The sequence below is a fragment of the Musa acuminata genome, chromosome BXJ2-2 (assembly GCF_036884655.1).
Source record: "Musa acuminata AAA Group cultivar baxijiao chromosome BXJ2-2, Cavendish_Baxijiao_AAA, whole genome shotgun sequence".
Taxonomy (NCBI): domain Eukaryota; kingdom Viridiplantae; phylum Streptophyta; class Magnoliopsida; order Zingiberales; family Musaceae; genus Musa; species Musa acuminata.
This window is the reverse complement of record NC_088339.1, coordinates 18,814,727-18,842,355: the sequence shown is the minus strand read 5'-3', so window position 1 is coordinate 18,842,355 and position 27,629 is coordinate 18,814,727. Positions and strand designations below refer to the sequence as shown.

The following is a 27,629-nucleotide window of genomic DNA, read 5'->3' as shown; positions in this document are numbered from 1 at the left end:
TTGCCTTCTTGCACCATCTTGTCATTGCAAACACTCCCTTGTGCATCTCACCCACCTCTCTCACCCATGACACAGATGATCATTAGCCTCCGCTACCCTAACTCCCCTCCCCTTTATCCCATTAGACTTTGCATGTTTTACCTTTGTCATCTTTACTTACAACACAAGCGACCAAAGATAAAAACACAAGTAGAGGAGGTTACAATCAGAAAGATAAAGACAAGTATGACGAGTAAAGGAGAGAAGAAGTAGGATAACAAGAACCAATGATCATCTATGCCATGAGTGAGAATTGTGAAGACAAAATGTATAGATCCAATGAGATCTAACAAGGGTGACAATGCTTAGCAAAGATAATAACCGACAAAGAATATATTATTATTTAAAAAACACTATAAATTTTTTTAAAAATTGAGATGCTAATTGAAACTTTTTTCAAAAATAAGTTTTTTTTCAGAAATTCGCCCATATCTAATTTAGGACATAAGCAAAGCTTCTGTTGACCCTTTTTCAAATCTTGAAGCTCTTTGCATCAGACCGTCCTTCTGTTAATCATTTGTAAACCAATCTCTTGGGAGACGTCCTATAAACTTGGAACGATAAATATTAACATACAAAAGCCTGTGCGCTTTAAGAATCAACAAGCAGCATCTGTTTGGTGATGTATGAAATGAACATATATTTTTGTCTCTTTTTCAGAAAAATGCAAGACAAAGTAACGCAGGTTCTTCCAACTTGTGGAAAAAAAAAAGGAGATTTTTGTGGACTGAGAAGAAACACAAAAAATTGCCCATATTTGATGCAGGATAGACTGATGAGATGGCAATCTCAAAGCATTCTTTTCCCCTGTAGCTAGAATGATTTACTCGCTAATACAGCAAAGGAGACCTTCCTGTTCCAGTGGAGAGCTCGCTAGTTAGCTAGGCTAACTAAGTTTTCCCGAGAATGATGTGCTGCAATCCCCTTTCACAGGAATTTATGAGGAACTGAATAAAACTCATCAGTCTAATCTTGGTCGTTCTTTTCCAATCTGTATATCATTAAAAATCCGATCAGCAACCAGAGAGTTAAAAAGGGAATCGAATTATGAAACTCACCCTTGTCAAATGTGCAAGATCACATGAAATTTGCTCATCTAATGAACTCAGCTTCTTTGACAACTCCATCAATCTGCATTCAGGAAAAGGTGAGCAATGAAACACTAGATTTAACTTGTGTGCTTCAGGTATAAAAAGTTGGTGCTGATTGTGTAACACAGCAACATAATCTGTTTTAGTTTCAGCTCGTGAAATATCAACACCACAGATTATGAAGCACCGAAGGGAATCAATACCATCATGGACCCTCTCTATCTCCTAAATAGCTCTGTGCAAGGTGTTAAAGGCATATATAACTATAAAACATGGCAACCATGTTAAATCTCACTTACATTGTCAACCTGTGAAGCACTGCTACATGTCGTATTCAATAGAAAGATGCACAAGGGTTGATGCCTAACAAGGATAGCTATGGATTTTCACCTTTTCTTCCTACTGACTATAGAAAAACTGGTTCATTAGCCAAGCACTCCACTTGCTAGAGTTTACAAATTTAGTTGAGACACGGGCTATGTCAAGCAAGCACTTACCGTTGTCACAAGAAAAAATTTGGTTTGATAAAATCAAGTCATCACAGTATTCTTCTGCATATGTTCCATTCACAGCATATGAGATACTGAACTACCACAAAATCACACATGAGAGGATTTCTAATACATACCGGCAACTAAAAATCAGAAGACCAGATCAGTTATATATGGCATGTGGAACAGAGGAAGCACAAAAATTACTGTGAGACCATGTTTATTTACACTTTTGGCTATGGAAGATGTATCCACTGCATGCCGCAAAATAGTTGTAATCAGTGGCATGGAATACGAGTGGTACTAACCAGTCCGACCAAGTCCACCAATACCAACATATGGCTTAGTATCGGTACAAATACCATTCATTTTTTATCTTTTTCATTATTTTACTCAATGATACTAAACGATATAGGTCGGAAAATCACTCAGATTACTGAAACAAGTGTCAGACTCTGATTTAAATACTTGATGAGTGGTTTCTTCTCCCGTATTCTAATGTCAGGTGATCATTAATTTGTAGGACATTTCTTTTCCAAAGACCAATTTCAACTGAAATTGAAGAAAATCACAAGAAAAGCTACGAAAGTACAAGCAAGCTGATGCTAATGGCTTAATCCTAAGCCTTCAAATGATTTGACCTAACCTTACCCAAATATAGCTACATTAGGTTTAACAGTGAGATACTGCATGTCAACTCAAATACATTCTGATAGTGTCAATATCAACCACATAAAGTGGTCATCATATAAAAGAATATTTTATTTTCTTACAATATATATTATAAGCTTCAGGATTACCAAAAGCAATTTACAGATTAAACAGATAAATGTGTCATTTGTTGACTTCTCATAGGCAGATGAGAGAAATACCATAATAATTTCTCCTAATATGTTTTCCATTAGCAGGAAAAATGTAGCTTATTTTACCCAAACTCCCACCAAATTGTTGATTGCGAGATGTGTGCTATAGTTCAAATGCTATGAACATGAACTGAAGTCCTAAGTAGACACTGGAAACTAATAACAGCTACCAACATGTTGCATTCCAGATAGATCAACAATCTCACTGATGAGTGAGTGCTTAATCCTCTCAAATGATTAGTCATGAATATCAAAGGCTAACCAGAACTGACAAAAGTAATGATGCAGCCAACTCCAAAAATTTTAAACTTGAGGTGCAATAATGGATAATGAGCTGTTAGGACTCTAGCTAGGAGAGTCCTAATTGAGAGGGACATTCATGTAAAACCTACCTAAGCCGACCCCTATTAAAGAGGTGAAGAGGCCGGCTAGGGTTAGGAGGTTATTTCTTAGAGAAGAATAGGGAGTTGTAAAGGAATAGGAGTCTTGAGTAGGAGTCCTATTAGGAGTTGGTTAGAAGTAGGAGTCTTGAGTGAGAGTCCTATTAGGAATTGTTTAGAAGTAGGAGTCTTAAGTAAGAGTCCTATTAGGAGTTAGGGTTTAGAAGCCCTATAAATAGTCAGGTATTCCACCTCTTTTCATAAGCAATAGATGAATCTTTTCTACGGTCTTTGAGCAGCAACTTGGAGGGAGGAACCCCTATAGAGTTCCAAGGAGGCCGATCCCCTAAAGAGATCAACCCCAAGTTTAGAATCTGCAAGGGTTCTATCATGAGCCTGTCAACAGAGTTGTTTCACCCGCATATCCAATCCATGCAGGCACCAACTGGTGAGCTAAGATGATTTAACCTATTCATGTAGGTCTTAGGAATATGGTTTCTCATGGAAAAAGTAAGCTTGAAGTAAGACCAAACCTGCGATCAAAATAACAGAGAGAAGAGTAGAGGGACTGATGAGCATCACACTATTTGGAACAATCAAAACTTGAGGTACAATAAAGTGGTGAGTTATATTACAATGAGCCTGTAAGTTGATTCATTTGCATATGCAATCCATGCAGGCATTTTGCCCTGTTCATGTAGATCTTGGAAACTAAAAAGATTTCTCTTTGGTTCTCATGGCAAAAGTAAGCTTGAAGTAAGACCAAAATTGAAATCAAAATAATAGAGAGAAGAGTAGAGGGAATGATGAGCATCAGAGTATTTGGACCCAAAGTAAAAAAGGAGCAAAAGAGGAATTAAGGTACATATTGAAAACCATCATCTGTATCTCAGATCAAAGATTTATAATCATCACAGTTTAAGGTCTTGGAACATGTTTGCTACGTACAAAGGCCATGAACAAATAAGTAATGATCGTAAACATGGCAACGGAAAGAGTTCAAACATAAAGTCAAGAGTTCATCAAATACCTTTGGATTAAAGAATCGATAGGCTCTATCATACCACAAATTTTATATTGCTCAGGATCCTCATGGAAACTGACCATTCCATCCTTTTGGTTTATTGAAGCAGATATCTCTGCATCCTGAAACTGAAAAAACACACAACATTGCTGAGCAGTCACCAATATGCTTGTTATTTGTTACAGAATCAATTAATGCCCAAACATACCATCTGAAGTACATGCATCTCAGCATCATTTGGGGTCTTCAGTTGGGAAGCATTTGCTATGTCTTGCAGTGACAAAGTCAAGTAGGTCTGTGTCAGTCTTTGAATATTGCACTTGTAAAGAGAAGATAGAACTTGTTTCACTAATCCAACATTGCTGTCCTGCAAAATAAGATATATACGTCAAATTGAAGCAGAGATCACACTGGGAGAATTCATCTTATTATGAAAGCATTGCCAGTGTAAGTGGCCCATAACAGTGCATGTTGATGCTGGTAACAAAATAAAAAAAACCAATAAATCTTAAATCACATATGTAAAACACAGCAAAAGAAAAACTGAATTATAACAAGAAAGCTTCACGATCAGCATAGTGTATAACTAGATTACTAAATTATATACTGAGACTTGAGATGGTCAAGGTAGAAGGATTGTCTAACTCTATTAGCTAATGGTAGACAACATAGAAATAAATAAGATACTTACAGATTGAAATTTTTCTAGGTTTGTCTGGATGCAAGCCTCTAATTCAGAAAATGTCCCAGTAGCATAGCAATCAGCCAGATCAATATATGGCTGCCAAAAGAAAATCCACAAGTACTTAGGATTTACAAAATGTTGCTAAACTTAGATGCACTATAGCCATAGCAACGAGCTCACAAAATGCATTTCAGCATCATCCACGAGCATCGCCGAACATAATTATAGACAATATCAGAATATTAGTGCATGCATATGGACATAATAATCAAACAAGTATTTTAAAGCAAGGATTGTAATTTTGTACCATACTAAAGATTCGATCTCAGCTCAATACGGTACGATACGAGTATACCAAATAGTACGCTTTAGCATACCGCTCGATATATATATATATATATATATATATATATATATATATATATATATATATATATATATATATATATATATATATATATAAAAGAGAGGCAGCGTTGTCGAGTCATCTCGTTTCTTCTCCCCATCGAGGCTTCTTATCCCTACACGGATGAGAAGTCGCTGACAACGCCAAGGCCTCATCGCCTCAGACGAGGAGGAGGTGACATCTCATCTGCCGCGAGGGCGGGCGGCGACGGATCGGGATTGTTGAGGGAGAGCGGCGCCGGATCTCCAGGTTCTCCCTTTTCTTCGTCCTCTTCTTTATTCTCCCACAGTTAATACCGCCCAGTAGCGGGTCGTGACAGTCAAAATCGACCGTTATCGATCGATTTCAGGCGATAACGAGGCGCGATCTGCTGGTGGACTGGTATGTACCACCTGGTATGGGCGGTATCATTCGAAATTAAAATCCTTGCTTTAAAGTAAAACATATTGGAACCAATAAAATCAGACTCAAGAATGAAAGATCCCTTTAGAGCATGAAGTGTGAAGCACTCAACTCTGAAGAAAACTAAAGTGGCGTTCATTGACCATGCAACATTTCAAGTATTCTTCACAGCCAAGATGCATATAATGTAACTAGTGGGTCTGCAGAAGGTATGGAGAAACTAGTATCCAAGTAGGCAAGAACATAATCATAAATATTATCTGCAAAAAGGAAATCACAATCAAGCAACTTCAGGTTTTGCCAAAGAGCTTGACAGGATTGTAACAGCAGTTATGCTTCATATTTCACCACTAAATTCCAGTTTGAAAATGATCTTTGTGCTAGAAAGTAGTCAATTGGAAACAAAACAAATGGAAACTGGAGACATCCGTAACTTAATAAAGATGATCAGCCAAGAAGGTCCTCGTGAAGCTGCAAAAACAGCAGCAACCAAGCAATTCCATCGAGATATAACCAGCTACACTAACAGCAAAACACCCGAAATGCTGAATAAGAGTTGGCTAACATGTTCTATAGGAATGTACTAAACCAACACTATTTCACAAATGCGAATCAGCTACTATAACAACCGATGCAAATATGCACATATATTACCACATAACATTCAAAGATGAAAAGGAAAGCAGCAGTTAATTGAATTCTAAGTCCACATATCTATTTTTGAATAGATTTGAACTGTCTGTGAGCGATAATTGTTATCAGATCTAATAAACATAGATCTAAACTGATTTCAGTATGGGGCTAAATGCATTTCTGGTATCACCCAAAAGCACAAAGTGTGGACTAAAAACCATCTAAAAATGACTCATTACATCAGCAACTAGATTTGGTGTGAAATAAGGGTTCTCAAACTATTTTGGGCTACTATAAAAGAAGTAATTAGTTCAGAACCATCGGATTAGATAAACTATACAGAATAAGGAAGACTTAAAAGAAAGAGGTTTAAGTTATGGATAAGGAGAACTAATATAGTTTGCTTAGAGGAAACTGAGTGGGTGAGTGAAAAATCTAGGGAGTTGATACTATAAGCAAAGATGAAGCTTGGCAAGCATTAAGTATTATACTATTATTGTAGTAATGATTTTTAAAAATAGGTACAGGTAAATACATGAACGATAGAATTTTATTATTAAAATTTGTGCAAGGAGAAGAAATGTTGACTGTCATAAATTCTTATGCTCCACAAATAGGATTAGATGATTTAATCATAAGGAAATCTGAAAAAGATTAGATGGAACTATTCAAAGAATATCAATGAATGTAAAACTTTTCATTACAGGCAATATAAATGGCACATACAGAAAAAGATATGAACGATAAAACAGTGCATGGGGTAATGATTACTAGGAAAAGAACAAAGTTGGAGATATGTTTTCATATGTTTCCATCTTATGATCATATGTTTGTTTACTTGGTTCAAGATAAGAGATGAGAATTTTACTATATAAGTAGACATAATTGTAAGGCTTTTTTCCTTTTACTAGTTAACATAATGATATCTGATCATTCAAACACTTATATTCTGTGTAAAAAAGCTTCTGAGTTTCTACCACTTAGAACCTTTATTCATACTTTCCAAACTCAATAATCTGTTTTTTCAGTACCCTACTTGATCAGCAAGCTCAGAAAGTTATAGGTTCCAATAGAAACTTACTAGGTAACTTTAAGAATCCAAATTTGTTTACACATTAAAGATGTAAGACAATGAAATCCAAGAAATTGAAGTTGTAAGCAAGCAAAAAAAAAACTGTCGGAGTATAGTGAAACAAAAGGTTTAATTTTCTAGGTACCATAATTTATAAATACCTGAGTATGTCTCTTCAAATTCCTTTGAGCAGTTGAAGATGTATATTTTGGGAATGGTGGAACCTGACAAAGGTAATTTGAATTCAACTCAAGATCAACATGTTGACAGCTTTGATTAGGAACAAACAGATATCAGGCATGACATCTGTACGCATTTCAGCATCTTTTTTAATGTGTCAGAATTGACAGTGCAAAAGCACATTTGTGAGGAAAAATACTTTAATACAATTACAAAATTGAGCAAACAATTACACAAATTATTATCATTTTAAGAGTCTCTTTTTGAATGATACAAAACTTCATATTGTGTATTCTTGAACAACTTCAAAAACAACAAAAATCAGAGCACTTTGCTTTCTAGTGAAGATAATTTATCAACTTATGGTGTCCTTATGATTGCTACAGCCAATGGAAAACAAATTGACTTTATCAAACAAATATTATACACATCATTGATCTTATTCTTTATGTTCATTGAGTTCATGTGTACCAAAGGCAGTTATTTTGTTATATATGTTCTTCCAAGGTTCCTTGCACATATATTGATACAAAGTTGTCTTTAAGAAGCATATGGCCAGTAAACTTACTATTTGTTTATCAGTGATTTAAAAAGGCGCTCGGGCGAGGCGAGGCGAGGCGAGGCCCAAGCGCCTCGCTTCATTTCCAGGCGGCGCGCTTCAAAGAGGCACCGCCTAGGCGCTCGCCCGTGCCCAGGCACCGGGCGCTTCGGGCGAGCGCTTGGGTTAAACCAGGCGACCGAACCAGCGGTTTAGGTCTGATTCGATCTTCAGTGCTTTAGTTGGTTCAATCGAACAAACTAAAGCACCGATATCAGCGCGACTTCCCCAACCCTAACCCTGCTCGCCGTTCACGTTGCTCGCTGTCACTGTCGCCGCTCGCTTTTGCCGCTGCCACTGTTGCCGCTCGCCACTCTCACTGCCACTGCCGCTCATCGCTCCCGCTCCCGCAGCCGCTGCTCGCTGTTGTCGCTGCCTCTGTCGCTGCTCGCTGCTACCGTTGCCGCTGCCACTGTCGTCACTCGTCGTTGCCGCTACCGTTGTCGCTCCCGCTTTTCTCAGCACCCTCGGTCTTCCCTTACACTCTTCTCCTCTCTTTCGCTTCTCCTTTTTCGAAATCGAAAGTATACTATTAACAGTATACTATATACTGTTAACAATATACTGTTATACTGTATACTGTTAATTGTATACAGTATAACACTATTATTTTGATTTTAATACTATTAATTTTTATTTATTTGAAATTATTGTTAACTGTATATAGTATAGCAAGTGTACATTATGATTTTGTATCTTAGATTTTCTTAATTTAATAACATATTTTTATTTAAAATTTTAAATAATTATATTTATTAATTATATTATATATTTTTATATTTTAGCGCCTCACTTCGCTCGGGCGAGCGCCTAGCGCCTCGAGCGTTTTTAGACCGTGGCGCCTTTTGGCGCCTAATTGACACGGACTTAGTTGAATTTGCCTAAGTCGTGCGGCACCCTTGCGTGTCCGTCCGCAAAGGTCAGCCTCCCCGAAGCCTCCCATTGTCCCTTAGGACCAACAAAAGAGAGAACGGGTTAGAGAGAACGCCTCAATCGGGATCCACAAGCAAACATCTCCGAAAAACACTTCATAGACAATGCAAATTACAAACAGACTTTACAAGTTCTGAACAGTAGCACAACAAAGGGTAAAATGGTCCATTACAGACCGAGAATCTCTCACACATGTCCACATGACACAACCTTTATTTACAAGCCTAAAGAGGCCACCAACCCAACTAAAATGGGACTATTAAGCCTTCGGCCGCCCCTCTACATGCTTGTACAAGGCATGAACATGCCAAAAGACACGGACATACATAAGCATTACATCAAACACCCTGTTTCAAAGTTTGTCCGTGACATTCTCCCCCACTTATCCCTTCGACGTCCTCGTCGAAGCCTTTGTCGACACTGCAACTCCTCGCCTTTGTTGAGTCTTCAATCATCTGCTCCAGCTGCAATGCGCCTCCTGGCTCCCAGCTGCTCTCCGCTGCTGTTTTTGAGTAGTCGAACCTTTGATCCGCCATGCTGCTACAACTCACCAATGACTTTGACTCTGTTGTGGGGTTGGCTGAGTTGTGTTGATCCTTGTTGATTCCTACGGATCTGCCAGATGAAGGAAAAGGCCATCCTTACTGCGCCAGTCTCTCAAAGATTCCTCATGCTGCTTGACTGGTTGGATGCTTGTTGGAGCTTTAACGAGCATCGTCTCGCAAACTTCTGAAGTTTTGGGTCCTTCCTCCACAGAATCTGCTCATTGACTCTTCTTTCAGTTAGTTGTCACATCCAAGTGGGTTCGCATCACTTCCGCTTTCGATTGGCATTTCGTTGGGAAATGAAGCGGACAATCTACTCTCAGTAGCACTGATCACCGTTGGTGAGGATTTAACAACTATTGTCTTCCATTATCTTCGAAGGGTCTTTGAACTTGTGCAGAGCTCCTCTGCTGGATAGATAAGAGAATTGGGGTACTCGGTTTCGCCCATCCTCTTAAGAGTTGAGAAGGCAAAGGTTACTTGACTTCGCCCGCCTCCTCGAGGTTGTACTTCATGCATCGAGCTGGTTACTGGCCTTCGCCTGCTCTTTGCTCACACTTCTGAAGCACTTGAAGTGTTTGCACTCCTTGCGTTGAGTTAGCTACTGTGATTCACCTTTTCAATGCCATCGAACTTCTGGAATGCGGGAAGTTTTCACCCCAACTTGGAGTAATTCTCTGATAGATGAGGTCGCCTCTGGGATTGTACCGTCTTCTCCATCAACCCTGCCGCCTACTCCACTGAGTAGCAAAGGTACAGCACCGCGTACTGCTTGCTTCGTTCCTTGGTCGTGCACTCTTGCATGACCCGAAGTCCTTCACTTACGGCTATCTTGATGAGAAACTTGTTGACACCGGTCTTACGAAGTTCCTCGGCCTCTGCCCTTCAGCCTTGTCTCGGTACTTGGAGATTGCCTCTGCATGCTCCACCTCCTCGGCCCCTTTCACGACCAAATACTCTCCCTCCGTGAGAGCAAGGGATCAATAACTTTCACGGAAGTCCCGCCTCTGCGGTACCATGGCGCTGCCATGCCCATGGCCCTACTATCCGTCTCCTCGCATCTGCATCCCTTTTCTTCACGATCAGTAGATATGTCTCCGTGGCACTCCTCTGAGTCCACCTCCATTCTGACTGATGTTTAATTTTGGATAGCTAAGTCCCTCTGGACTCGTCGTCGCTTCCTCGCCCCTTTCGACCTCCTGCTTCAACACCTCTGTGTTCTCCCAGCAGTCTGTTTGGTCGATGGAAAGACAGACTGCAACTCCCATGCATGGCCTCTGCCATCGCATTATAGGGTTTGCACCGATTCTGTTCTCCTTAGCTTCCTTGGTAGCAACGTTCGCTTACTCGACCTTGTCCTCTGACTTGTCGGGCTCCCTTAAGCGAATATGAGCTCTGGAGCAGTCCAACTCTCCAGCTGCTTCGATCATACCTCTGCATGATCAAGTTCCTCCCATGGAACTCACTGGTACTTGCATTCGAACTTTTCCCTTAGTGGAACACAGCCCCCATATGCTGATGACCAAGGTTTTCATCCGATGCAAAATTCGATGCACGCCTGGAAGACCCGCCTCTGCGGTACCATGGCCTTCACTCCTTGAATCCATAGCCCTTCTTGCCGTCGTGTTGTTCATCGAAGTGGAGCTTCCAGTAGCTCCCGATCATACCTCCATATGATCCAGTCCCTCCCGGGACTATGTCGTGTGTGTCGCATTGCCACGAACTGTTCCACCACGATCCGTTGCACCATGTCACCTCCTGGTGACATCTCCATTGCATTCTGATCCTTGTGGAATAAACTCGAATTGTGAACCCTCCATGTGTGGCCTCTGCCAATACATCGCAGGGTCTCCTCCACCTTCGATTTTGTTCGCTCCTTTGGCAATCGACCTTCATCCACCCACTCTTGGGTCACACCTAGATGAAGCACCGCTCTAGGACAGTCCGTCGCCTAGTAGATCCTGAAGTCCACCGACTTCACTGTAATTTGTGCACCATTGTCTGGATCCTGGGCCTCTGCCCCTACCAGCACAATCTCCGCTGCGCACCGCTTCCTTCATAGCAACTCGAATGGCAACACTGTGGCATATTCTTCAAGAGTACCCGCCTCTGCGTCCTCTTGCCCCGTGCCAAGGCCTTCTGAACCCAACTTCGCCTCCGCAAATTGAGTCGCCTTAGTTCCTCCATCAAATGCTTCTCCGAGATAAGGTGCATGTGTCCCGAAGCTCCCTTCGTCTTTGGCACCATGCAAGATGAGTCCGCTCCGTCAGAATGAAGGACCCATGGAACAACATGATCCTACTATTGCCTCTGCAAGAGTTCATGTCCTTGACCTCTGTCTAAGGAAAGCACTGTGCCTCTGCTCCACGTTCCAACTTCTATGCTGGCTCCCTTCATGCGGCTTGGGTACTTCGCCAAGTTACACCCAAGTTGCTCCGCTCCTCGTTTTTGCATTGAGTCGATGGTGGCCCTCGTACCCACCATTCCACGGGTCAGCCCTCCCTTGAGTCCGATCTCCACATCGACTCCAAGTGTGCCTTCATTTAAGTTGCTTTAGGTCGCTCCCCCACTTGATCTCGCAATGCATCCACCAATGCATTCTCTCGAGCGAGATCATGCGACAACTCCTCGCCGCTTGCTCAGTCCATCGAGCTTCGTGGAGTTGTTGTTTGTTGAGGTACTCCTCCTCAACATGTGAGGTCCGTCTCACATGATTCTCCCTCTGGAGAGCCGGGACTTATCCCTCCTAGATAACTATCCCGTTGGAGCAACATCTCTCTTCGTTTCGGAGACCACCATCCCCTTGGACTACTCCGATCTGCTGAATAAACTGTGCACTATTCTGCCTCCTGCAAACGCACTTGCTAGATTGCGACTCCATGTCAATACAGCCCCCGCTGCACCCCTCAAGGCCTAGCAACATGCTGAACTCGTTGCACACTTTAGCCTCCGACGGACGTATCCTTCACATGCCGAAGAGAAAGTTTCAATGCTCCATGGCGCCGAGTTTCGGTCGCCTTGGGATGGCCACGAACATTCCGTCGTCCGCATACAAGCCCATGCATGAGTACCAAATTCTTCGAATTAGCAATTCCCCTCACCTCTGTGAGCTTTGCATAACTCTTTTGGTCGTTGAGCAACTCATTCCACCTTGCATGGTCTCATTCTTGCCAAGCGCCTCGCTTGCCTTGAGCACCATCAAGTATAGTTGTCAACGTTGAGCCGTAGCTCAAACTCATCCATCCCAACCTTTGTGCGCTCCAAATTCTTCCAAGCTTGCCTGTTCTCGTGGTGCCTCTTGCGCGAAGGGTTGGCCAATCCTCTGAATGCCAATCTCAGATGCCCGCTCCTCTGAGCGACTCTTTTCCCTACATCTCCATGCTCGTTTTCCCTCAAACGGTCGCGCGTGTGCTGACTGCCCTCAACGCAGCCCCGCTAGGTCCCCCACGTTTGCATGTCAAGTGTTTCTATGAGTGCTTGTCCCGCTCTGATACCATATGACACGGACTTAGTTGGATTTGCCTAAGTCGTGCGGCACCCTTGCGTGTCCGTCCGCAAAGGTCAGCCTCCCCGAAGCCTCTCATTATCCCTTAGGACCAACAAAAGAGAGAACGGGTTAGAGAGAACGCCTCAATCGGGATCCACAAGCAAACATCTCCGAAAAACACTTCATAGACAATGCAAATTACAAACAGACTTTACAAGTTCTGAACAGTAGCACAACAAAGGGTAAAATGGTCCATTACAGACCGAGAATCTCTCACACGTGTCCACATGACACAACCTTTATTTACAAGCCTAAAGAGGCCACCAACCCAACTAAAATGGGACTATTAAGCCTTCGGCCGCCCCTCTACATGCTTGTACAAGGCATGAACATGCCAAAAGACACGGACATACATAAGCATTACATCAAACACCCTGTTTCAAAGTTTATCCGTGACATAACGCTTTTTAAATCGCTGTTGTTTATACACCCACCTGACTATTTTGTGGGACCATACCCCTAGAATTACTAATCAATAAGCAAACTTTAACTAGGACATTTTTAGCAAGGACTTCAATTTCACCTAACCTGGTCTATACCGATAGGTATTTACCAGTCTGTCACGGACAAACTTCTAAACAAGGTGTTTGATGTAATGCTTATGTATGTCCGTGTCTTTTGGCATGTTCATGCCTTGTACAGAATGTAAAGGGGCGGCCGAAGGCTTAATAGTCCCATTTTAGTTGGGTTGGTGGCCTCTTTAGGCTTGTAAATAAAGATTGTGTCATGTGGACACGCTCGAGAGCTTTTCGGTCTGTAATGGACCATTTTACCCTTTGTTGTGCCACTGTTCAGAGCTTGTAAAGTCTGTTTGTAATTTGCTTTGTCTATGAAGTGTTTTTCGGACATGTTTGCTTGTGGATCCCGTTTGAGGCGTTCTCTTTAACCCGTTCTCTCTTTTGTTGGTCCTAAGGGACAATGGGAGGCTTCGGGGAGGCTGACCTTTGCGGACGGACGCGCAAGGGTGCCGCACGACTTAGGCAAAACCAGCTAAGTCCGTGTCATATGGTATCAGAGCGGGACAAGCACTCATAGAAACACTTGACATGCAAACGTGGGGGACCTAGCGGGACTGCGTTAAGGGCAGTCAGCAACGCGCGACCGTTTGAGGGAAAACGGGCATGGAGATGTAGGGAAAAGAGTCGCTCAGAGGAGCGGGCATCTGAAATTGGCATTCAGAGGATTGGCCAACCCTTCGCGCAAGAGGCACCACGAGAACAGGCAAGCTTGGAAAAATTTGGAGCGCACAAAGGTTGGGATGGCTGAGTTTGAGCTACGGCTCAACGTTGACAACTATACTTGATGGTGCTCTAGGCAAGCGAGGCGCTTGGCAAGAATGAGACCATGCAAGGTGGAATGAGTTGCGCAACGACCAAAAGAGTTATGCGAAGCTCACAGAGGTGAGGGGAATTGCTAACTCGAAGAATTTGGTACTCATGCATGGGCTTGTATGCGGACGACGGAATGTTCGTGGCCATCCCAAGGCGACCGAGACTCGGCACCATGGAGCATTGAAACTTTCTCTTTGGCAAGCGAAGGATACGTCCGTAGGAGGCTGAAGTGTGCAATGAGTTCAGCATGTTGCTAGGCCTTGAGGGGTGCAGTGGGGGCTGCATTGACGTGGAGTCGCAATCTAGCAAGTGCGTTTGCAAGAGGCAGAACAATGCACAGTTTGTTCAGCAGATCGGAGTAGTCCAAGGGGATGGTGGTCTCCGAAACGAAGAGAGATGTTGCTCAAATGGGATAGTTATCCAGGAGGGATAAGTCCCGGCTCTCCAGAGGGAGAATCATGTGCGACGGACTGCACATGTGGAGGAGGAGTACCTCAACAAAACAACAACTCCACGAAGCTCGATGGACTGAGCAAGCGGCGAGGAGTCGTCGCATGATCTCGCTTGAGAGAATGCATTGGTGGATGCATTGCGAGATCAAGTGGGGGAGCGACCCAAAGCAACTTAAATGAAGGCACACTTGGAGTCGATGTGGAGATCGGACTCAAGGGAGGGCTGACCCGTGGAATGGTGGGCACGAGGGCCACCATCGACTCAATGCAAAAACGAGGAGCGGAGCAACTTGGGTGTAACTTGGTGAAGTACCCAAGCCGCATGAAGGGAGCCAGCAGAGAAGTTGGAACATGGAGCAGAAGCACAGTGCTTTCCTTAGACAGAGGTCAAAGACATGAACTCTTGCAGAGGCAAGAGTAGGATCATGTTGTTCCATGGGTCCTTCATTCTGACGGAGCGGACTCATCTTGCATGGTGCCAAAGACGAAGGGAGCTTCTAGGCACATGCACCTTATCTCGGAGGAGCATTTGATGGAGGAACTAAGGCGACTCAATTTGCGGAGGCGAAGTTGGGTTCAGAAGGCCTTAGCACGGGGCAAGAGGACGCAGAGGCGGGTACTCTTGAAGAATATGCCACAGTGTTGCCATTCAAGTTGCCATGAAGGAAGCAGTGCGCAGTGGAGATTGTGCTGGTAGGGGCAGAGGCCCAGGATCCAGGCAATGGCGCACAAATTACAGCGAAGTCGGTGGACTTCGGGAGCTACTAGGCGACGGACTGTCCTAGAGCGGTGCTTCATCTAGGTGTGACCCAAGAGTGGGTGGATGAAGGTCGATTGCCAAAGGAGCGAACAAAATCGAAGGTCGAGGAGACCCTGCGATGTATTGGCAGAGGCCACACATGGAGGGTTCACAATTCGAGTTTATTCCACAAGGATCAGAATGCAATGGAGATGTCACCAGGAGGCGACATGGTGCAGCGGATCGTGGTGGAACAGTTCGTGGCAATGCGACACACACGACACAGTCCCGGGAGGGACTAGATCATATGGAGGTATGATCGGGAGCTACTGGGAGCTCCGCTTTGGTGAACAACACGACGGCAAGAAGGGCTATGGATTCAAGGAGTGAAGGCCATGGTACCGCAGAGGCGGGTCTTCCGGGCGTGCACCGAATTTTGCATCGGATGAAAACCTTGGTCATCAGCATATGGGGGCTGGGTTCCACCAAGGGAAAAGTTCGAATGCAAGTACCAGTGAGTCCCATGAGAGGGACTTGATCATGCAGAGGTATGATCGAAGCAGCTGGAGAGTTGGACTGCTCCAGAGCTCATATTCGCTTAAGGGAGCCCGACAAGTCAGAGGACAAGGTCGAGTAAGCGAACGTTGCTACCAAGGAAGCTAAGGAGAACAGAATCGGTGCAAACCCTACAATGTGATGGCAGAGGCCATGCATGGGAGTTGTAGTCTGTATTTCCATCGACCAAACAGACTGCTTGGAGAACACAGAGGTGTTGAAGCAGGAGGTCGAAAGGGGCGAGGAAGCGACGACAAGTCCAGAGGGACTTAGCTACCCAAAATCAAGCAATCAGTGAGAATGGAGGTGGACTCAGAGGAGTGTCACGAAGGCATATCTACTGATTGTGAAGAAAAGGGATGTAGATGCGAGACGACGGATAGTAGGGCCATGGGCATGGCAGCGCCATGGTACCGCAGAGGCGGGACTTCCGTCAAAGTCATTGATCCCTTGCTCTCACGGAGGGAGAGCGCTTGGTCGTGAAAGGGGCCGAGGAGGTGGAGCATGCAGAGGCAATCTCCAAGTACCGAGACAAGGCTGAAGGGCAGAGGCCAAGAAACTTCGTAAGACCGGTGTCAACAAGTTTCTCATCAAGATAGCCGTAAGTGAAGGACTTCGGGTCATGCAAGAGTGCACGACCAAGGAACGAAGCAGGCAGTACGTGGTGCTGTACCTTTGCTACTCAGTGGAGTAGGCGGCAGGGTTGATGGAGAAGACGGTACAATCCCAGAGGCGACCTCATCTATCAGAGAATTACTCCAAGTTGGGGTGAAAACTTCCTGCATTCCAGAAGTTCAATGGCATTGAGAAGGTGAATCATAGTATCTAACTCAACGCAAGGAGTGCAAACACTTCAAGTGCTTCAGAAGTGTGAGCAAAGAGCAGGCGAAGGCCAGTAACCAGCTCGATGCATGAAGTACAACCTCGAGGAGGCGGGCGAAGTCAAGTAACCTTTGCCTTCTCAACTCTTAAGAGAATGGGCGAAACCGAGTACCCCAGTTCTCTTATCTATCCAGCAGAGGAGCTCTGCACAAGTTCAAAGACCCTTCGAAGATAATGGAAGACAATAGTTGTCAAATCCTCACCAACGGTGATCAGTGCTACTGAGAGTAGATTGTTCGCTTCATTTCCCAACGAAATGCCAATCGAAAGCGGAAGTGATACGAACCTACTTGGATGTGACAACTAACTGAAAGAAGAGTCAATGAGCAGATTTTGTGGAGGAAGGACCCAAAACTTCAGAAGTTTGTGAGGCGATGCTCGTTAAAGCTCCAACAAGCATCCACCCAGTTCAAGCAGCATGTGGAAATTTTGAGAAACTGGCGCAGTAAGAATGGTCTTTTCCTTCATTTGGTGGATCCGCAGGAATCAACGAGGATCAACACAACTCAGCCAACCCCACACCAGAGTCAGAGTCATTGGCGAGTTGAAGCAGCATGGCGGATCAAAGGTTCGACTACTCAAAAACAGCAGCGGAGAGCAGCTGGGAGCCAGGAGGCGCATTGCAGCTGGAGCAGAAGATTGAAGACTTAGCAAAGGCGAAGAGTTGCAGTGTTCACAAAGGCTTCGACGAGGACGTCGAAGGGATAAGTGGGGGAGAATGTCACGGACAAACTTCTAAACAAGGTGTTTGATGTAATGCTTATGTATGTCCGTGTCTTTTGGCATGTTCATGCCTTGTACAGAATGTAAAGGGGCGGCCGAAGGCTTAATAGTCCCATTTTAGTTGGGTTGGTGGCCTCTTTAGGCTTGTAAATAAAGATTGTGTCATGTGGACACGCTCGAGAGCTTTTCGGTCTGTAATGGACCATTTTACCCTTTGTTGTGCCACTGTTCAGAGCTTGTAAAGTCTGTTTGTAATTTGCTTTGTCTATGAAGTGTTTTTCGGACATGTTTGCTTGTGGATCCCGTTTGAGGCGTTCTCTTTAACCCGTTCTCTCTTTTGTTGGTCCTAAGGGACAATGGGAGGCTTCGGGGAGGCTGACCTTTGCGGACGGACGCGCAAGGGTGCCGCACGACTTAGGCAAAACCAGCTAAGTCCGTGTCAAGTCGGGCATCAACTAGGATGTGGTCCACCTTCATTTGAACGGTCCGATCCTTTTCTTTTAAGCAACAGCTGCTCAGTTTTTGTGTTTTATCAAAGCAGCAACGGAGCTTTTAGGGCTCACGAGCAGCCCCCAGCCCTGCTGTTACCACCTACGTCACCCTCTTAGCTCCTCTCTCCATCGCCAGACCACCTCAGCCCACTGTCGTCAGACCAGTATTTTTCTTCCTGTTCCTCCCCTCCCCCTCCTCCATCTCCTCCTCTGCCTAGTATTCTCCTACATCCTTCTTCCCTCCCTTCCACCCCCACCAGTAAAATGGTACCATGGCACATGTGAGTGTACTGTGTCCTTAGTACACCGGCATGGATCAGGCCTGTATTGGTCCAGTCATGGACTGATATGGGTCCAATATCCAAAATTGCATTCTTTAATTTTTACTTTTTAGTATGAAAAGTACAGGATGCCCTTCCAAAAACTCCTAGTAGTTAAGAAACACATCATGTATCATAAAATTTAATATATACTATTGATATACACAGTAATAAAGTGTCATATTCATGGTATGAACTATGAAGGTTTCCATAAAGTCATAACCAAGTATACAGGATCTACAACCTAGTATCTCCAAGATTATATGACAGGAAATTTTACGTATATCGAGGTCCAAAGTCCAAACATTCCACAATTTAATGTACATCAAAAGTAGAAAACCTAACTCTGTAATTAATTCAAAATAATTCACAAATATTTAGGGATTAAACATCACTATGAATACAAAGCTACAAGTAGGTAAGACATTCAGTTGCTACATGTGGGCAAGCACAAAGCCAAGCACAATAAATATAAGAATTGCAAGTTGAATTGCATTGACCAGCTCATTATTTCAAGTTGCATACATTCAAAAATGAAATATATTTCTTTACAAATTTAAGCAGTTATATTTTGACAAATGTCAATAACTAAAACTAAAATGCCATGGGAAACATAAGCGTACAAGGAACCAAGCCAAATAAAATTAAGTGACAAACTAGCAATAAACAATATGTTGCAGTACAAGTGTTAGGAATCTTGGCCTCAGAAAGGGGTGGTTACAGTTTGACACATCAAGAAAAATGATAAATGAATCAACATTTAGACTTGTGAGTTGATCAAAATACTACTTAAGGAAAACAAATGGTTGAAAAACTGGAAAAAAAAAATCACATCAAACAATTAATAGATATCATCACACACTAATTGTTGTTAAGTCAAGCACTAACATTATTGGACACTGTAGCATCATAGAAGCTAGAAATCTTTTGGAGAAACATAAAACAAAATAATGTAAAAGAAAATCATTTTCTAAAGAAACATCTTATAATGAACACAATGAAGGTCTAGAAACCAATGACATCTGTCACAGCTGGAAGCCAGATGAACCATAGTGCGCAAAACAATACTTCCATAACATACTGGTAGAAGCCAGATATGCTGAATGATTTAACAATATAGCAAATAAAATTTTAAAATCCTGCGTAACTTACAATATAGCAAATAAAATTTCAAAATCCAGCATAACTTAACCTTCAACCTGGTAGCTGATTTCTTGGATGGTAACAAAAGAACCTTCAAAGATCAGTTCCTCGTCTTTCATGCTTCAAAATCACATACAAAAGTAACTATATATAGCCACATCTATTGAGTTCTGACTCTAAATTGTCAGAGTAACCTTAAGAGTTAAGACTCGTTTAAATTCAGCAGTGCCTTTTGCCACCATAGGCAAAATGAAGCAAAACATTGATATTTGTAATATGAACAATTAATCAGACTATGAGGAATACAAGAACTCACAGGACTTTAGTAAGCCTCTTCCCTCTCACATCCCTTCTAATTTTTAGGGCCCTAGCACTGTTGCTTGTCAACTATGAAAATTCTAAAGAATTCTGTGTCTCAATATTTCTTCATGGGTTGTCATATCTTGATAAAAAAACCAGTTGAGTATATGTTCTATCAGAAAGTTATGGTCCATATATGTAGCAGATTCATAACAGTTTGCACTGACCTAATGAAAAAATAAAATAGATATATCATAGCCTAATAACAATCTTAAAACAAATAAATATTGAAGAGAATCCAGATCTCCTATTACTTCATGTAACACAAATATTGACTGTTACAACCTAAAACCTTTTTATGAAGAAAATAATAAAAAACTAAAATGATGTAAATTTAGACACAAACGGAAACAAGACCACCAAACCATAATGCTCCAACCATCTGGAATAATATATATCTTTTCCTGTCATTAGGCTTTATACATGGCAATGTCATCGGATAACTCAAGCATTCAAATCTCTATCTGTAGTTTTAAATAAAGCCCTCTTAAGCCTCTTTTACTCTCCTCACACAACCAATTCTATGTGTCTCACATGATGATGTGATTATTTTAATCACTAAAATAACTATCAGAAAGCGGAATGAACTAGGCCTAATTATTTATGAATTAAAACATTTTATTTTTAATATTTTCTATCAACTCCATACATCAACGTCAACATTATACAAACTCTTTATACATGTTGCGTTCTAAACACCCAACACTCAAAAAGCATGGCCGACATAACAACTGTGTATATAAATTTAGAAATAGCTATAGTAGACCTCTTGTATTAAAAAGGTAACAGACTGCAAATTTGATTACAAATCACATGTCCGCATTCTATATTTACAAAATAATCAAATTCTCCAATGGATGAATCAAATCACTGAAAATAAAGTTTTCATCTCATCTGCTAAAACCAGCTAGGACTTCCTCTAAGAGAACAAAAAAATCATAGTTAATTTACGTTGATCAATTTTGCAAACACCCAAAATACCTTAGTATATCTGCTTTAACCATGCATACATCAGTAAAATAATTTTTCTTTTTATAGAAGCAAATTTCTTTTCGTTCCAGTTATACAAGTTTAGCTTTCATTTGTGATAGTATTTGTTTTAGAAATGTTATTCCACGGATGAGAACTCTATATGACATAAAGCAAAGAGAATGATGTAGAAACAGGAAAAAAAACTTTTTATATATCAGTTTCATGTACACAGTTGCAGAACAAAAATCACCATGCTTTAATATTCACTTCAACCACATGTAGTGGTTTCAGTTGCTTCCAGATACTATAACAGTTGAAAGACAAACCAAGTGATGGCCACCATGTACAAAACATATTCAACAGTATCCTAGTATAAACGTAAAAGATCTGCTAAAGATCAAAGCCATCTAGAAATCCCATGTTTAATCTAATATAAAAATATTTCGACAAACTCACTGAAACTTTCTACCACTGGCTCAGGAAAATCATGAAATACTACAAGCACACCTGTCCATTAAGGATAAGTGAAACCAGAATGTACTTTTTATATGCTTCAACAGCTATCACACTCAAAGCATCCATTGGTGCAGTAACAACCTGGTAAAAGAACATCACTCAGCAAAACTTGTGTAAAAGAAAATTTAATATCAAGTTATGTGTACCATCTACATACATTATGAAGACACCCCAAAGCTTTCCGAAAACGCTTTAATCCAATATTTATCATTCCCCTATTACAATATTAATTAAAATAGTCAAAAAATCACTTTTATAAATACTAAGAAATGAGGTTGCCGTTATGACAAATGGACTAGAAATTCTTTATCTATTATTCCAAAAAAAAAAGAATAGATTAATAAGGACATTATCCAGAGTAAACATTGGGTTGTTAACCTAGAGAGAGTCATCAGGGATTTGTGCGATCATTGTTTTTTAATTCAAGAACAATTAGGTGTTGCCTCAATAAAAGTAAAATAGAAAATCATCTAAGAGGACAAGGACAAGTTCAAAGAGAAGCTACAAACATTGTGATTAAGCATTGTTGGTTAATTAGGATCAACTAAAGGTACATGTTACATGATAAACCTTATTTTGGAATATTGTGATCTAGTTACTCACATGATAAACCTCCCTAAGTAGTGTATGTTATTTGCTGGTAAAGTTGTCTTAGTTGATAAGAGTATACGTGGAATTAATTACAAACTTGAGCTATATTACTTACATGATAGACCTCCCTTACATAATTACAACTTGAGCTATGTTACTTACATGATAGCTATGTTATTTATAAAAAAGCTGCAAATATTGTGATCTAGTCACTAACATGAAAGATCTTCCTGGTGTATGTTATTTGTTGATGATATTGTCTTAGTTGATGAGAGTCTAAATAAAATTAATTATAAACTTAAACTATAGAGGCAAGCCTTAGAAACTAAAGGTTTTAGATTAAGTAGAACTAAAACAAAATATATAAAATATAATTTTAGTGATTCTTGAAATAGCCAGGAGAATATAGTTAAATTAGATGGACAAGAAGTCTCTTTAAGTAAAAACATTAGGTGTCTTGAATTAATTATTCAACAAGATGAAGAGATCGACGAAGATATTATTCATAGAGTAAAAACAAGAAAGTTAAAATGGCAAGGGACATCATGAGTCTTATATGATCATTGAATAACTTTGAGATTAAAAAAAAAATAAGATAATTGTGAGACCAATAATGTTTTATGAATATGAGTGTTGGGAAGTTAAGAAACAACATATACAAAAATTTTATGTTGCTGAAATGAGAATGTCGAGATGAATATATGGTGTTACCAGGAAATATAAAAAAATATATATTTTTATTCGTGAACAACTAGGTATCACTTTGATAGAGGATATGATAAGAGAAAATCATTTAACAAGATATAAGCATATGCTTGATGACCTCCGAATACGATAGTCAAAAGAGGTAAAATGATTAATGCCAATATACGAGGAGAGGTAGAAAAAGATATAAAAATACTTTAATAAAAATTATAAATACATATTTAAGTACTCTAAACTTAAATAAACATATGGATTTTTATATATCTTAATGGTAGCAAAAGATCCATGTAGCCAACCCCAAATAATTAGGACTTACAACTTTGTTGTTGTTGTCAAGGTTTTTAATTTCGAATGATACCACTCGTACCGGGCAGTACGTACCAGTTTGCCAGCAAACCGGTATGCGGACCACTCGCTGTCGGACGATACCGTCGATTGGGGCTGTTTCCACCCCGTTACCACCCGAAATCGGTCGATGACGATCGAAGGAAGAAGAGGGAGAAGAAAAGGGAAAACCTGAAGATCCGACGCTACTCTCCCTCGACGATCCCGATCCGTTGCCACCCTCCATTGCAAAACGCCACAGATGATATGTCGTCTCCTCCTCGTCTGCGAGGCGTCATCAGCGACTTTTCCTCACCCGCATGGGGAGAAGAAACCTCAGCGACGTCGCCGAGGCTTCACAGGGAGAAGAGACCGAGCAGAGGAAACCGTTGAGACTTCGTGGGGAGAAGAAACCAAGTAGAAGAAACTGTTTCTTTTCCCCATGCAGGCAAAAGAAATGAGGCAATGTTGCCGAAGCATCAACGGCGACTTCTCGTGGGGAGAAGAAACCGCCGAGGCTTCGTGGAGAGAAGAAACCGAGCAGAAGAAACAAGGCAACGTCGCCTCTCCTTTTATTTTTGAATTTTTTTATTATATATGTGTATATATATATATGTGTGTGTGTGTGTGTGTGTATATATATATATATATATATATATATATATATTTGTGTGTGTGTGTGTGTGTGTGTGTTTGTGTGTGTGTGTATATATATTTGTGTATATATATATATATACCGAGCAATACACTTGGACATACCGCTCGGTATACTCGTACTGTATCGTACTGAGTTGAACTCGATACTCCGGTACGATACGAAATTACGAACCTAGTTGTTGTTGTAGTTGATTAGAATCAATAATGTAATGAAAGGTAGTGTAGCCCTAACAAGAATTAAAATAATAAAAAGAGATATAATTGGCCTTTGAATTACTAAAGTTATTGCATTACACAACCAAATGGCAAAGAACGTCTACGAAGCTGACCCTAAATAGTGGGGACATAATGACTCAATACTATTGTTGTATGACATGTCCATGCACCTAAATTAGAATAATGAGAAGGAAAATTCAGTATGGACTACTGTTAACTTGAAGAAATAATCTGAGGGCAGAAAACATCCAGAATAATCAGAAGCCAAATCTACCACTAATTTTCAAGTGTAGAACAACCTGACACACGTCAACAAATAACCTGTGGTAGTACCTAACAGTCTTTTGTAGGAGTGGAAACAGATCAAATATTGGAAAAACTGTATTTGCATCCACATTTAATAGTGGTTACAGATTGGGATATGGATATTAAAATGCTACTAAGTTCTGTATCCATAATTACACACATATGATACAAAGAAAATACATAGCAAACAGCTTAATTTTGGGGTTAAAATTTGAATAATTCATTAATAAATAATGAGGACATCATCTCAATTTTTTCATCAAATTCCTCAGATTAAAACCCAAAAAATTGGTTTACTGCTTATCATTGTTGTTCTGTATAATTCTGGGGTTTAAATTATAAAGCAAACATGAGAAGAATCAAGTTAATGATAAAAGGAGAATATATTATACAATGAAACCATCCTCGCATGACTTGTATCATTACACCATAGATAGGATGCTAACTAACTGTCAACATCTATTAATTTTAGACTGTGACATGGAGATCTGAAGTCATTTCCTCTAAATTAAACTTTCAGGCCATCATGTTCCTTATGAAATTAGTAAGTCAAACATGGATCCAGACTGCAATATGTAACTAACTGTCAGTAACCAGAACAAGTAGTTAAGCTTTATTCATTTTACTATCAGAACTTACTGAGAAACAAAGACATAGCCTATAAACACAAGTATTATATGGCACTGACCCATAATAGCAATAGAGGAAGTGGTCCCTCGGCTGATCAACCTCAAATATATCATCATCCAAAATACTTAGTCCAGCTTTATAGAACTTTGCTAGCAGACAGAGAAGAAGATAATCTGAATGTAAAGTTGTCAACTGCTCTGAGGAGGTCTGAAGTTTACGAATAGCTGTTCGCAAGGGAGTTATTCCCCGTATGGGAACTTGAAGTTGCATAACCTGATCCTTAAAACTCTTGCAAACAGAAATAACTGCATACAAAAAATAAATAGTGCATTAGACATATCTAACCATCTATAATGAAGAAAGCACCAAAACTAATAATAATATAACAATCAGCTGGCTGGCAATGAGACCATCACAAATCATACATTTTTCAGGTGCCAAACGTATCTGTTCTGCCGAGCATGAGTTAACAAATCCTACTATAAACGGAAGAAAATTTTCATCTTGCTCCCTTGAAATTGGCCTAGATGAGTATGCCTCCCTGTCAAGCCAAACATGACAAACAGTGAATATAAACTTTTTCATCAAGTGAAAGAGGATGTCAGCACTAGGAAAACTCAGGAAAGCTGAAAACGATGGGATACAAATGATTTGATTCAGTTGTCATAAATTGAAGCACCCATCTTATAAACTCTCAAACACAAAACTCAAGGTAGTACATTAGTCAATTTAAAACTAAACCACGACAGCAACTGAAAGAGTTAGCAAACTTAACCAACTAAATTACTATACAGTGTAACCCATCAACACTTGTCTCCCTTTTGAAACATCATCATGATCTAGCATTATCCATCCATCCATCAAAATCACTACAACCTTTTAAATTTTTTCATCTTCCACTTATATTGTTGAGCGCATCACAGCCTTTTCTCGCGGCATTGACATCCTTTGAGGCCCTTCCCACATCTTATACACTATGATAATCAAGATTTTTTTATGATAAAGAAGATCATTCTTTATTTTTTCTTTGAAGTGGGAGGATGCATTAACTCATGTATGAAATATAATGATAGAAGGAGAAATTCCTCGATCCAGTCTGTGTGCCCAATCGACTCATAATCCCATTAATTATCGCAATGGCAAGGCCCTTATAAACAAGTAAGAATTTACAGCAATGCTTCAAGATACACAACAGTGCTTTCCGCTTGACCAAACTGAGCCAAAAAAACATCTTAATCAGACGTGTAGCGCAACAACCAAACCAAACCAAACGGCAAGGCAAGAAACCGATGGAGAGGATTGGTGAGGCTCTCAGTGCTTACAACAGGAAGAGGTAACCGAGAGTGTGGGCGGAGGGGTCAAGTTGATGGAGGAACGGGCCGAGGCGGGCGGCCCGGGAGCGGAGTGCGCCCTCCGATTGCTTGAGGAGGGAATGGAGGTCGGCGACCTCCTCGTGGCTTCCCGACAGCGCCTGGATGTGCGCCACCACCGCCTCAACCGACTCCATCCGTACCTGCCCCATCGACAAAAAAATCCATCGCGAGAGAGAGCGCGCGTTACACTCTTACGGGACCGATTCATGAGACGGTCCGGTTCGAGTTGGGGAGATCACCAAACGTAGCACGTGTTTAGTGACCGGACTAAGCAGAGTCGGTCTCGAAACATAACTGCGAACCTAACTGACCTAACAAACCGGTCAAATTTGGTTTGGTCCCTTTTTTTCTATAAAATAATATATAATTATTATTGGGAAAAGTGAATAGTCGTAATTGAAGTTATATGATTTTTAGATTCGAAGAATTCATGATTAAGAATTCATCACTCGTTAACTTGAATATTAGAGAGATCTTGTTGAACATACCGCTAACATAATTATTGTATGATCTTATTATGTGATTTAACATTCTCGATATTACATCTATTTATGAAAGGATTAGATCTAAATCACTCTTCATGTCGAATAACTTGAATGCTAGAAGAATGTATCAAAAGAATCATATCGGACACTCTCACCTTAACAAAGTATGATCGGACTTAGGAGTCCATTCATAGCCCACACTTAAACTAGGCCAAAGAGTTACTAAGAGAATTAGGAGTCCATTCATAGGACTTTCCTTGGAGATTCATGAGCATCTTTTTGAAATAGATTAATGTCTCGAGTGTTAGGGTTAATAAGGGATCAATACATTATGATCAAAACACATTATGATCAAATCCTTAACAGCAAAAAAGAATAAGTCAGAAGATAAGATTTCCCAAACTATATGAGGAAATCTCTCTATTCTGTTGAGGAAAATCCTTCATTTTGTTGAGGGAAATCATTCCTCCTAAATTAAATTAATGTTCATTATAGTATCAGAGTAGTGAAATAAGTGAAGCTTCGCTCTTGCCGGCCCTTCGGCCAGCAGCGACCAACGCCGCTCAGAAAAGCTTCGCCCTCATCTTCCTCACCACAATAGTCTTCGTTGATCTGCCAACAGTCGGCGGACTTAAGAGGAACGAAAGGAATGCTTGTGCCCTCACAGCAACAGCAATCGCAGCATCGATCTGTTCTTGCTCTACTCACGACTCTCACTCGTAAACCATTCTTTGTATTGATCCAAGATTGGTATCCTTGACAGGAGCACCATCTTGCGAGGGGGCATGATAGAAAATAAGATTTTCTTATATAGTTGGGGAAATCTTATCTTCTATCATGCCCCCGCAAGATGGTGCTCCTGTAAGGATACCAATCTTGGATCAATGCAAAGAATGGTTTACGAGCGAGAGTCGTGAGTAGAGCAAGAGATTAGATAAGCGAACCCCAATTTGAAGTCCCATTCTCCTG

The 27,629-nt window shown here is 41.1% G+C and overlaps 1 protein-coding gene across 1 annotated transcript; it reads right to left on the bottom strand.

Annotated features, from left to right (window-relative positions):
* Nucleotides 1-674: 674 nt before the first annotated feature.
* On the bottom strand, nucleotides 675-26,350 carry LOC135605208 (COP9 signalosome complex subunit 3-like). Its single transcript, XM_065095011.1, has 11 exons — nucleotides 26,125-26,350; nucleotides 25,228-25,343; nucleotides 24,861-25,107; nucleotides 21,531-21,588; nucleotides 21,365-21,454; nucleotides 7,248-7,310; nucleotides 4,580-4,669; nucleotides 4,097-4,255; nucleotides 3,895-4,016; nucleotides 1,098-1,170; nucleotides 675-1,030 (listed from the first exon to the last, which is right to left on the bottom strand). The coding sequence occupies exons 1-11, from the start codon at nucleotides 26,322-26,324 to the stop codon at nucleotides 1,001-1,003; spliced, it is 1,248 nt and encodes a 415-aa protein (XP_064951083.1). The 5' UTR covers nucleotides 26,325-26,350; the 3' UTR covers nucleotides 675-1,000.
* Between the last annotated feature and the right edge of the window lie 1,279 nt (nucleotides 26,351-27,629).